The 13,634-nt window shown below is 42.2% G+C and overlaps 1 protein-coding gene across 2 annotated transcripts; it reads right to left on the bottom strand.

Annotated features, from left to right (window-relative positions):
• Nucleotides 1-3,656: 3,656 nt before the first annotated feature.
• SOD2 (superoxide dismutase 2) lies at nt 3,657-11,928 on the bottom strand. 2 transcript variants are annotated; one of them, XM_059468974.1, is made up of 5 exons: nt 11,692-11,928; nt 10,350-10,552; nt 6,275-6,391; nt 5,500-5,679; nt 3,657-4,170 (listed from the first exon to the last, which is right to left on the bottom strand). In XM_059468974.1, the coding sequence occupies exons 1-5, from the start codon at nt 11,718-11,720 to the stop codon at nt 4,025-4,027; spliced, it is 675 nt and encodes a 224-aa protein (XP_059324957.1). In that variant the 5' UTR covers nt 11,721-11,928; the 3' UTR covers nt 3,657-4,024. The 2 variants fall into 2 exon arrangements, with proteins under 2 accessions (XP_059324957.1, XP_059324958.1); XM_059468975.1 differs by lacking the exon at nt 5,500-5,679.
• Nucleotides 11,929-13,634: the final 1,706 nt, after the last annotated feature.

Raw genomic sequence — 13,634 nt, forward strand, 5'->3', positions numbered from 1 at the left:
GCCCATAACTATGGGGACTGCCAGTCACTTCACACAGCCCTAATGTCAAGACTTCCCAAGTACTGTGCTATAGGGAGTTCTCTGAGCTCCAGGAATTTCCCATCAATCCAGACATGCTTTAAAACACTGCTGTAGGACACATGTTAAAGCTGCTTCTGTGGTGTCACAAGGCTGTGTGGGTCCACCTCCAGCTCTGGCAGGTCCAGGCAGTAGGTTTATTTCTGGGCTAATTTGTGCAATTTGTGCAAATTGGTCTATCAATCCTCTTAGGTGAGAAGATCCAGTGAAAAGCTGATGCAGCAGCATTATAAAGGAGCACAGTTGTAACTACAAAGCTCCATCCTCAGGTTGTGTGCTCCCTGCAGACTTGGCTTAATTACAGCAATGTGACAGGCCTCATCCCCTGCAGTTAAATCTGTGGTCTCTGGACTTGAAAGACCATTCAGGATGTCATGTACCACAAACACACTTAGAAGTATCTTAATTTTAATTAAGAGTACCTCCCTCTAGCCTCTGCCTGCCTGCCTCTAGTTACAGTAAATTCTATATTTGACTGTATGCATTACCACAAACTGCCTTCTGCATAGCAGCATTGTCTCCTCCCCAAATACTGTTCACTAAAGAGGGTCACCTCGATTATTTACAAAGTGGAAATCCAAACAGTTCCCCTCCTGAGTAGTGAGAACACCCAGCCAGGTTCCTAACCTGATTCTTGGAAATTCAATTCAGAAGCCCAAGTCAGCAGAGTAAGACAGACAGACACTCCCACCTAGTGGGGAAGGCACAGCTCTGGGCCTCTGGGACTGGAGCTGCCTCAGCTCTGCAGGTTCACACACTCCTACCACAGGAACCTTTGCTTTTTGAATCAACAACAGTAAAAGCTATGACGCAACCTGAGAGAATTACTTTTAATTATTAAGCAGAAGAAAAGCAGATTAAGCCTACCAAGTTACCAGTGCTTTTATCTCTTCAGTATTAGACATGACTGCAAACACAACTCTTTCATTTTATAGTAGTGTAATAATTAACTTCTGCAAGGTCAATGCAACAGGCATGTAAAATAGCTGAATGGCACAGTGGCATTTTAAACCAACTTTACTACCTAGAGAGAACTAAATTCTTGAATGCAAAATACAGACAAATAAGTCTTCAGTATGTAAAGAGCCTTTAATATCTAGGAGAGCATTTCAGCTCACAAGCTGTGTCACTGTGTTTTCTGGAGACAGTTTAGGGGTTTACTACTTTGGGGGATTTTTAATACATGCTGTAGATAAAGGTAAAATAAAAAAATTGTAAGGTGGCAATTAGAAGCTAGAGGAGAAAAGACCCTTTGATCTATTTCTATTTCTGCATGCTCAGTAAGACACCCACAGACCTGTCCTGTTTTCCAGGAGGATGAAGGTGCCATCCTGAGGGCTCACTGGGACTGGACATGGCATTACCCCATGGCCTGCCACAAGGGGTGGCAGAAAGGATGTTTGAAATTCAGTTTGGCTGGCCTGAATTACTTTCATCTGTTCTGGTACAGAATGAGATACACACTTTGTGATTCCTATTGGCCTTCAAATGCTTTCTTATAGTCAGCAAAAGTCACAAACACGTACTTGCATTTCCCAGCTGGGTATTGACCTTTTGGACCCAACTGCATGTTTCTGAAAAACATTCAGCCACCAAAATCTGCAAGGTGCAAACCAAAGTCTCTGTGTGCACCTGCAAGTATTTATTATGGGTTCACCCTGATGCACACTGTTCTTTCAGCCCATGACACACTATAATTTCCCAGGTTTTGGGTTAGGTACTGCACTTTTGCCCTCTTGAAAATTATTCCAAGTTTTTATTTTAACATAATGTGGCCTACACACAAATTAACTGTGTCTACAAACACGGCAGTGACATGCCTAAGCCCTGGGGTCTGTCAGGATGCAATTTTGCACCAAACTCTTCTGTTTGGTCCAGGTCAAAGACTAATGCAGCACTGAAATTTGCAAACTCATTGCTCCTTTCATGTAGATCAAGTCTGCAAATAATTCCATGCTCATTGATGATACTGTGCACAGTTCAGGTTGGAGATGACTTAACACACAGAGCTATTTTTACTACTGGGGTTAGGAAGGTCTAGATAGAACTAACTGGTAATTTCATGTTTGACTAATGGGTCTCAGACTTGTCCACACAAGGCATTTGAGATCAGCTGTGAGGCTTTCCCTTCCTGTTTCTCAGTTCATGTAGGGAGAGACAGACCTGCCCACCTCCACAGCAACCACAGTAACACTAAGTGCTAGTTCTCAGCAGCAATTCTGAGCTTACTGCCTCACACAGATTAGTAAGAGGTTTATGCACTTTCACTGCCCAGTCAACAGCTTTGCTAGCACACTTGCTAAATTACAGGAACATACTCCACCTCATAGTGCTGCAAGAACCACTTTTTCCAGATTTCACAGCAGTACGGAATTAAGACAGTTTAAGCAAGTTGTTACTTCAAATGAACCACGTAAGAAATCTTTGTTCTTTCTGGTGGACCACTTGTCCACCAAAACACACATTAAATGCTTTCCACTGCTTCACTGTCCCTACTATTTGCCTTCAACAGTTACGAAGTTCCCATCTTCCTATTCCACAGACTTTGCTTCTGTATAGAGCTGAGGACTGGGCACATTCAGACCTAGACAGGACACAAGGTAGCAGGACCGACTCACCAGCTGACTGGAAGCAGGAGATGAGTGGAGCTTCTTCTTAACCTGGTGCACAGCAGAAACTGAGCCTTACAGCATGTGCTGGGTCTCACACTACTACCTTTAGAGCTGCAGCAAATGTTGGCTGTGCTTGAGGATCACTCAGTGGTTTGAAGCCTCACCACCAGGAGCTAACTCAAGCTTCCTCCTAGCTTAAGCACTCCTTTCCAGAGCACCAGTCTACATGCATTTACCTCCTGTTCCTTTGGAGTGTGCAGAACCAGGATGTGTGGCACACACGTTACAGCACTCACCACCAAAGCCCTGCCTCAGCAGTCACTCACGCTGAGGAGCATTTCACCACTTTGTTTTTCATCTCTGCTATGTGGTACTTCACTGTATGTAGTAAGAAACAGAAAAATCTCCAGTTTCCTTCACCTTCAAGCAGACACCATGGTAAGCACAACATACCAACTATTTCAAGACCATGGGCATGCTCTTTTACAACAGAGGTTACTTCATGCCTGCCTTCAAGCATAAAGTTTAATTTGTTACTACTGCTTCAGCAACACGCTGTGCAGAGACAATCTGTACTTGATATATGCATGCAATCAGCCCCTTTAGCTAAAGGATGGTCTGAGACATACCTGAACAGTTAGTTTGAAATGAGTGCCACATGCTGTCATTGAGGCCCTATGCCTGAGCCAGTACTGTAATCTCTGCCCAAGGTAATGCTTCCAGGGCTCGTGCACCAGTGTGACATAAAAACCTCACATAAGAAATGCAGGAAGGGGTAGGGATGACTGAAGACAGTCAATTGAGGCAGGCACAGGAACATCTATTTCCATTTATCTTTTCAACCTTTATAGAAAGCTCTGCAGCCAGTAATATAACAAATCACAAAAGGCATTTTTCTCTTCCAACTGTTTTAAAATCAAGTAACTAGACCAGATATTACTAAAAATGAGAGTCTCTTGTAGACAATTATAGAAGATTCTTCTTTTGAGTTTTATTTGTTTATAGTAACAGTAGCACATATTTCCACTTAGGTATTTCAGTGCAACAAGGAAATCCATTAGGCTTCAGCAAGGTGACCTATGTTTCTATATGCAATGGAACAGATTAAAGTGCCTCCCTTTGTTGCACAACAGTTTAAAGCTTCAGAACTCTAAGTAAATACCTTTCACAGAATTAAACAAGCAGACACTTTGCTTGATTATGAAATGCTTTTGTTGGATGAGTGAAGTGCTTTCTGCAGTAGAACAATTCATTTGTAAGCCACAGGCACTACTACAAGAGTGGTATCAGAGTAGAACTTTTGACATTTTAGTAGTCTGTGCAAGAATTCCACTCTACTTTTTGCAAGTTGCATATCTTGAAGATACATTCTCCCAGTTGATCACATTCCAGATGGCTTTCAAATAATCAGGTCGAACATTTTTATATTGAAGATAATAAGCATGTTCCCATACGTCAATGCCTAGCAAAGGAATGAGACCTGTGAAAAAAAGAGGGTAAATATATGAAAACACACTTAACACACTTTACATGTAAAGTTTTATATTGCATCTTCAAATTGTACCCAGTTTCTGAGTCTTAAGCTGCAGGAAGACAAAGAGCTCTGCAGAACACTGGTCTTTACTGCAGTATTTTACAAAACTGTGCTCACACACACACACACAGAGCTTAAACTCAAAGAGCTGATTTGGGTAAACACACATATAAATATTCTTGAACTGCCTTGAAGACATAACTGAAACCAGATGAAGTAATTTTTGAAAGGTTTCTATCTTTTGCACGCTTATGCAAGCACTTTCATAAAAAATTACGTTATGAAGGTTTCTTGTGATGCCAGCTTGCTTCCAATACTTTAATTACAGGCTATTTGTTAAGTACCTAATTACCTACTTGCTTTTGTGCTAAAACACCCTTGTCACTGAATTTTTTATGGTAAATTTTCACAGGAGGGAAGGTGAAATTCACTCCCATTATAATCTATGTCCCTATACTAAATCTATAATTTCTTTTCACCCTACTGATAGGCAATACACAGACTGCTGGCAATACATGAAATTCCTTGCCATTCTCTATGAATTCTGCAGAAAGTATCTGCAAAATGATTTGGACAAACTGTCACTGCAAGCAGATTCTCACTGAACATGACCTCTTCCCTCTGTGAAGGGTGTCCAGTCTGCCATTACCACTTTCATGTCTCTCTAAAGAAGTAAGAATATATTGCAAAGAGATCACTGCCAGTCCTATGCTGCTTTTCCAGCTGTAACACTTAACCACATCACAGACTAATTTGGCTGACACTCATTACTCTTATAACTATAAAGGAAGCAAATTATAAGGCTCCATTTAAAACCCAGTCTAGATGGGAACAAGAGTTATGATGTTCATCTTCCCCTCTCATGTTGTCGGGCCTCCACGGACAGTGCTGTGAATAGCTCCTCTGCCAGAGAAAAAAAATCTGAAGGCAAAAGGCTTATATTGCTTGATATGCGCAAGTTACTCCAGTTACTCAAAAATCCAAGGAAGCTGAAGCTAAAATATTCACCAAGCAAAAAGCACTTTCACAACATGGCCCATCTATTTTTCCTTGGACTAGAAGGACACTTAATAATTCTGCTGTTCAAAGTTTTTAAGTTCTGCTTTACAAATGCTGCTCTAAAAAATGAGTTTTCACTTCTGCTAGAAGAGACATTTGGTTTTTCACATCTATTTATCAGCAATTTCTTCTCAACATTTTCCCAAATCACTTTTCAGATGTCATACACTTGCCTACCAAATCTACAGAAGCAGAGGGGAAGGAAAGAAACCTGACCTGTTGTGCCTTGCAAAGGGTCTTGATTTGCACAAGCTGCTATCTGTAGGCGCCCCTGCTCCTTGTTATAGCCAAGCCACCCCCAGCCTGATCCTTGGACACCAACTGATACAGCTGTCAGCTTCTCCTTGAAGTTTGCAAAAGAACCAAAGTCACGCTTGATGGCTTCCATCAATTCTCCTTTAACAGATAAAAAGCACAGTAAGATCACAAGCATATCAATCTCAATCCAAACCTCCCAGGTTTATCACAGCAGCTTTTGTGAGATCTGTACTAAAGGGCCTTTAATTTAGGTCACTTTAGGGAATCAGTACTGTATCCTCACCAGGAGGATTCTTTCCATTAGGCTTTAACTGCTGAACTATCCCTACCCAAACTGGAGCATAACTCCAGCCACTAGGCTGGGTGGGCCTGCAGCACATTTCTTCCCTTTCTGTGAATTGAGTACATAGAGCAATTTAATTAGCATGGCTTACTACAACTATTTTCTCTTATGAAGGTGGAAAGGGTATATGCAGCAGAGACCAAGTATTTTGCAGTGTATTCATAATCAGCTCTAGAAATTAAAAAATACTTTGAACATTACTCATTTTTTATATTTCTGGCTTACATCCAAAACCTCCCCCGAATACCTCAGAATTTTGGTAATTGTCACATAGAAAGGTGAATTAACTCTGAAAAATAAAGATCCTTTAGACTCCTTCAAAGAGAGAAAACATCATCAATTCTACCTGTAATTAAAACTGTTCAATAAACCACTGTAACATGCACTAACCTTTAGGTTCTCCTCCTCCATTAGGAGAAAGGTTTGTCCAGAAGATGCTGTGATTGATATGACCCCCACCATTGAACTTCAGGGCAGGCTGAAGTGACACCTGAGTTGTAACATCACCTAAGGATACAGAAAATAAAAAATATAAATAAAAAAATTATCATCACTACAACAGGCAATAAGTTTCTACTAAGCCTCCATTGATAGCTAAAATCTTTCTACAAGCATGTAACTTATCAATGGAAAACAAAGTTTGTACTGTTATGCATATTTTAGACAGTCACAGACAAACTTTATTGAAGACTTACTATCTTTGACCATTTTTATGCTGTAATAAGTGATCTGCAATATTGCAACTATCAGGCAGCCCACACTACACATCTAAGACTTACTGCCACTCTACAGTAGAATAAAGCAACGAGCACAGCCAGAACTCTTTGAGGACCCAGAACTTGTAAATTTGTCAGTATCATCACTACAATGCAAAAATATTACTCAACCATTAGCTCAATGATTTGGAAACTAAGCATTTTTAAACTTCTTAAAACAATTTACAGGGCAAACAGCCTGTGCTTGAGAAAAGTCAGTAACTACAGTGAGCACATACACAAAATATTCTTCTCCTTCCTATCTTTTGTTTCATTTGGAGGGAGAAATGAATACTCACAGAAAAGTGATTGAAATAATTTTGCTACACGTGACAGAATCCTGCATCTGAAACCAAGATCAAACAGCTCTGTATTTCCAGAGAAGAATTCTTGAAGAATTCACTGGTGCCTTGTGTCTCTGAACAGTCTTGTACCACTTCAATACAAGTCTTTTCATTACTATTTTGGCTTTTAAAAACACTGAAGCATTTCAAAGGTTCTAAAGCTTTTTCCACAACTCCAATGCATTCTTTAGTTAGGAATCAGTAGGGGACCTGTTTTCTCCACTCTCAGGACTGAGTTGTAGAAATTTTCTGAGCCACCTCAACAACACAGACATGAAGACAATCCTCAAAGAAGTAGTGCACCTCAAAGCAATCTGTTACCAAGGCGATGCCTCAGGTTTTAACTTTTGTATTTTTGAGATCTTGTGCTGCTTTAGTGTGTGGGTCTGGGCTTCACATTAGGGGATGGTAAGCTCTCTTCACAGAGTAGGCAGACAAAACAATTCCTTCTCTAGCTGGGGACCAAGGACAACTGATCCAGATCTGAGGCCCAAAAACATAAACAATGGTGGACCAAAGAGAGAAAAACAAACAGGATGGGAATGCATGGGCTAATGCTGTAATTGGACAATTAACTCCAATGTGCTAATGGACCAAAACTTATAGAAGTGTGACACCCTGCGACTGGCTGTCCATTTTTTTGGTGACCATTTTGGGTTCTCCTGGGTTGTAGCCCTGGCTGGGCTCCTGTGCTGCTCAAGGTGGATCTGTTGAGGCTTTCTAATAAATTCCTACTTTAGCTCTGTCTAGTCTCTGTTCTAGGACAGCCTTCACAAGGCGTCAAAGGTTTTAATTCAGGATTTCATGTTCTCAGCATTTCCTCACAACTTCAGAGAGGAGTGCAGCACTGAAACAAAGCATCCAATGCTTTGTTTGTAAAACCATTATTTGCTGGATTTAGGTATCAGGTTAAGGATAAGAAGTCTCTCATGGCCATTCACATGGCATCTTAGGGACATTTTCCCTGAATTTCTCATGCCTTAATGACACTTTCAAGTTAATCCAGGGCATACAACATATAGCAAGCCAGAAATCAAAAGGTAACTTAGAAAGCCTTTAATGCATCCAAAACTCTTTATTGCACCATTCCTTAGAAGAACCCACTCCTCAGGACCCCTAGAAACCAGAGACAGCATTTCACCACTGTCCTTAAACAGTACTTGTGCTGCTGAACTTTGCATTGGGGAAAAGAAAAAAAACAATTGAAAAGGGGTAACTTGCCCTTAAGTTACAGCAAAAATATACTGGAATTTATTTGTACAGAACCCATGGACAATTCAGTAAACCAAGACAAGAAGCTCAAAGGTGCTAAAGAGAGTAGGCAGCTCAGGTTGTCAGCTTAAATAATTTGTTTCCTTGTAACAGTCCAATCACAGGTTGCATGGTGGTCAAAGAAGAGCAGGGAAAACTATGGTAGGAACAAGTTTTCAATGAAAATGAGATTCAAGTTAATATCCTTCAATTAGCAAATCTGACACATTTTGATGGGCCAATAGTTAGGACCAGTTTATGTTGAAACAAAGTTCTGCGCTGTCACAGAAATGTAAATTCATTTTCAAATGAACTGACAATGTCAGCCAACAGGATGGCTTTGAGTTTTCTATGCAAATATAGATAAATGAAAACATGTTAAAGATAATCTGAAGAAAATACTTTGCTTTCTATTGCTGAACAAGAGACATTGACAAGGTTCTGCTGTCCAGAAAAGTTATTAGATAGTGATCAGATGCGCTATGTAACCCAACACTGATACACAGCCCAGCAAGATTTTTGGCAGTGCTCAGTTTTAGTATGAAAAAATAACAATATTGACAAAATGAGGTGGCAGTTCAGACTTTGCCCTGGTCTTAGAATTTCTTCTAATGAGGGTCAAAATACTGCACATGGTATACTGAGATACCAATCAGGAAAAAAACAAACTAACAAACCACCCAATCACCAATATCCCAAGCAATTATTTGTCTGCTTTGGTGTGCATGACCACACCGTCAGTCACCCATTTGGAAAATAATCTCTGCAGAATCCTTAAGGAAAAATTAATCTCTAAGTAATAAACATTTCAACACAAGTGATGAGATGCTATCAAAAGCTGTAATTCCTAAAAAACAACTCAAAGGATCCACAACAGTGCAGATGCATCTGATAACCAGAAAATCTGCCTCCACTAGCAGCTGAAGCTTTTGTAATTTAACAGCATCAGTAACAGCAGCAGCACACACAGTGTCTTCTGACACTGCAGGTTCCCTCCCCAGTTGTGTTTGCCCTAATTACATCTCCAGAATCCACCTTTCCTGGATCTGCTACTGGCAGGGCAAGGCAGCAGGCAGCCCTGATAACCTGCTTCTTAAAAGAATCTCATTAGTTCATTAATTCAGACTGCACAAGGTATTTTTAGGCTCACTTAGGTACTTGAAAAGCCCCATTTTCTATTCAAATACACTGGCAATTAACTATCAAGGGACACATGGTTCAGGTTTACTTAGACATCAGCAATTCTAACTTTCACCCAAGTCCATGCATTAAATTCCACTGTGAAGCCACCTGGCAAGCAGACAGAAGTGAGTCTGTACAGTAATCATTTCTCTGAGATAAACTGATACCTTTTAAGTTCATCACAACAGAAAAAAAAACCCAGAATATATTCCACCTTCTTAAAAAGACATACATGTTATTTCACACACTTTTATCAGTCCAACTGAAAGACTCAGAGTTTGGAAAAAACACATCTCATGTTTCAGCATAGCTCTGCTACACCTGCAAAGCTTTTGCAAAAAGCAGTGTATCTCAAATTTTGGGATCCTAACAAAAAATTCCATGATGGTTTCCTGCATATTTTCCTGTCTCACATGGGCTTGTCACCTACACAACCATTTAATTTGACCCAGTGATATAACTTACACCCAAATTCAGGTCTCTGCACTGTGTGTTGTATACATTAACAACATGTTTGTCTTACCTCAATTGCAGGCAACTGAGATTATTTACAAAGATTGAGCAGAGCATCTGATGTGAAAACTATCAAGGCACGCATCTTTCACTTTCTCTAACTTTGCCACTAACTTTTTATTGCATAGTACTTGTTCAGCAAAATGACTGCAATTTCCTACTGACTCAGTCTTTGTTCAGGTTAAGTTACTAATGGAGTATGGACTAAACCCACAACAATCAACAAATCTTCTAGTTTTACAGCACTACAGAGAACAGAATTCATGCTTTTTACTTACATTCCATTTCCAATTATCCAATTATTTGGACATAATCCACAGCTTTTCAAAGAATTTATCTTGCTTCTTTTTTTATTTTGTTCTTCTGTATCATCTATGCCAATTAGCTTCCACCTCACCTGTTGACTGTGGAGATACAAACCTTTTGCCACTGCCTCTTTGTACTTCTCCTCAACCACGTTCAGGTTGTTCACGTAGGTGGCATGATGCTTGCTGTGGTGCAGCTGCATGATCTCTGCATTAATATGAGGTTCCAGAGCAGCATAGTCATATGGCAAGTCAGGAAGAGTGTGCTTTTGCCTAGAAATCAAGCACCCCAAGGGCGCTACCAACTTGGCACTGCTTCTAGAAGAGAAAAAAAAAAAACAGAAAGAAGCAGTTTTATTCAGTAAAACTTGGGGTTCACTAGTGAAATAGACTGCATACACTGCTGTTCTGATCAGCTGCTTTAAATACCTGGGATAATATCTCAGCCAAGGAAATAATATTTCCACTTCTCAAGTTTAAAGCAGGCATACTATGCAGCTTAACTGCAAAGATGAATTCACACCAAGGTCACATAACCAGGGCTTTGCACTGTGAAGCTGCTGCTTCTCAATCCGAGCCTCCAGGCCCTGCAGAGACTCATGTATCCTCCCAAGCATGCACGTGGAGGAAAAGCAGGGACAGCAATGAAAAATCAGTAGTAACCTGATGACATTCAAAGCTTCACCTAATCTTTATTCATTAAAAATAGAAGCAAAGATGTCACCTAAGCGTCCTTCCCTCGCTATCCACAAGGTCTGTGCACGGGGAAGTGCTAAAAAACCTGCACAGTGACGGGTTTCCAGGACTGAATCTCTCCAGCACTAACACAGACGTGTTTCCCTGTCCCCACACGGCGTACCGGGAAGCCACAGGGGGCGTCACAGCCGCGATGCCCGGCACAGACACCGCGCAGGTTGTGTTACCCTTCCCCATTTTAACACCTCGCACTTGTCATGCGACACAAGGGCCAGGACGAGAGGAGACTCGCCGGGCCGGCGGGACGGTCAGCTCTGAGGGCCGCCGCCGCATCGCTGGTGACCTTGACATAGGCCAGGGACACACCGCGAGCGAAGCCCTCGGGACCCTGAAGAGCAGCCGAGAGCGGCGACCCCGGCCAGCAGAAACAGGAGTGTCTGCCAGCACCGTGTCAGGCCGCCAGAGCTCCTCGGCGGACGGCGGAGGCAGAACCTGAGAGCCCTCAAGGACACCGGCAGCAGCCCCCGCCCGGGCCGGTGCCGACCCGGCGGGGCAGCCGGCAGTAGCGCGACCTCCCTGCGCGCGAAATGGCGGGGGGCAGACACCGAGGGGCGACAACACGACCCTCCTGCCGCCTCCTCCCCCGCTCCCGCCGTCCCGTCCCCGGCTCGGCTGCAGAGGGCAAGGACGGTGCAGCCGCCGCCTCCTGGCGCGGGGCTCTGCCCGACCCCGCGCTTTCCCCGGCGCGGCGCGGCTCTCACCTGCTCGCGGCGGCGAAACGGCACAACATGGCGGCGTCTGCAGCCGGGCGCGACTGTCAGGGCGCAGCCGCGGCCCGCCCCAGCCGCGGGGGCTGAGCTGGGCCGCGCCGCAGGTGTCACACCCCGCGGCCAGCCCCCGCCTTCCATGCGGGCAAATACCATTGCTTAGCGATGGGAGCAGCTTGTCCTTATGAACATAGCCGCTCTAGATTCGTTATCGTAAAACTCAGGCCCGCTGTAGTTCCAGGCGAGGCGAGGCTGCCTTAGACCCTAGGAAAGAGATAAAATGCCGCCTGTGCCCCGGCAGGATTCAGCAGCACGGCAGAGCCCGGCTTTGAAACCCTGCCGCGCAATGACATGGGTCTGGCAGCACAGCGACGGCACCGGCAGCACTAACGCTACCGTTTCAGCTCTTTTGTCTACGACTCGCTTTTGTTCGTTCATTTGTGCTCTTTTACCCATTTTGTGGGCATCTTGTTTTCCCCAACACGTGCTTTCCTGCATGTAGCAATTCAGCGGCCTCTGGTGCTCATGAAAATCCTTTACCCAGTTTAATGCAAATGAGTCCAAAGACCCATTACAAACTGGCTCTCCAGCGAGGCCAGGGAGGAGAAACTCATTCCTCAGAGCTAGGAGGCACTCTGCAGGCAAGACAAACATCAGGTAAAATTTTAATTCCATACAATTTATCTCTGCTACCACAAAACCTTTATCATCATATTTTGTCATTCTAAATAAATACACATAGCCTTAAGATCGTCTAGCACCCACATTTATCAGACTGTAAAAATTCAAATTACAAAATTTCAGTGGGGGCTAAGCCTGAACAATTTTGTTGAGAATAAATAACCTCATCTTGCCAGTTGTGAAGAAATCTACCTGGAAAGACCCACAAAGGGAATCCCAGCCCCTGGAAGACACCGTGCTTCCACCCCTCACTTCTCGAGGCATCCTAGAAAAGGACAGTAATTGAGTTCCTCTGATGAAGAGGAACCAGCGGTACTCTTGTGGGAATGTGAGCAGTGAAAATAGCTGCTTTAGCAGCAGCTAAGATAGAAGGCAAATTGTCCAAAATCAGTGAGTTGTTTCTTCATCCCTGACTACTGAAAATACATTCAGCAAGACATATAAGTTATATCTAATTTTAAAGAGGAATATATTGTCTTTATTGGATCAATATCATTTTTTGTTAAAATGAACCAACTACATTCAGGATTATTAAGTGTCATAATACAGGCACCAACAGCCAGGCAAAACCATGAATATTACAGGCTTTTAGTAATTAGCATTTGCATATGCAGTATTACACTGCAGTTCACTAATGTTTGTAGCAAGTGTTCCATGAAAGCAAGTCAATTATGTAATTATATTTCTAATTTTACTATTAACTGGCACAGTTGCTGGGTTGCTTTCATTTTAGAAGGAAAAAAAAGAAAATCACACAAAGCACCCCAGCCTGCTTATTTAGGAGACACCTTCTAAGCAGAGGCGTCTGCTTAGGGGAATGGCTTTACACCATTTTTTTTTCCAAAAAGTTAACTTGAAGGCTGATGGTATAATTTGTATTTCTGATTATTCTTTTACTATTTAAAAACTTGAGAAAAACCTCACATAAAGGTAATTTTGAAGTAATGAATGTCCTGTAATACAAGACTAAGTAAAAAGTCATCACCACCTAAGTGCTCTACCATTTTTTTAATGACCACAGATTTCCTCAGTAGGCTTTTTACCATCTGATCACATAAAGCCTGATTATTATATTGTGTTATCAGCATCTGAAGCTTCTTAAAAAATATTGTATTTTAACATGTACAGGATCCAGGATGTACAATATATACATGTTACATAAGCAAGCAATATGATGTTATGATCAAATAACATTCATTATCAGGGACTTCTGTGATCTAAAAATTCCTTTGGGTGCCAGATGCCAGTAGCATTTT

The sequence above is a fragment of the Ammospiza nelsoni genome, chromosome 3 (assembly GCF_027579445.1).
Source record: "Ammospiza nelsoni isolate bAmmNel1 chromosome 3, bAmmNel1.pri, whole genome shotgun sequence".
Lineage (NCBI taxonomy): Eukaryota > Metazoa > Chordata > Aves > Passeriformes > Passerellidae > Ammospiza > Ammospiza nelsoni.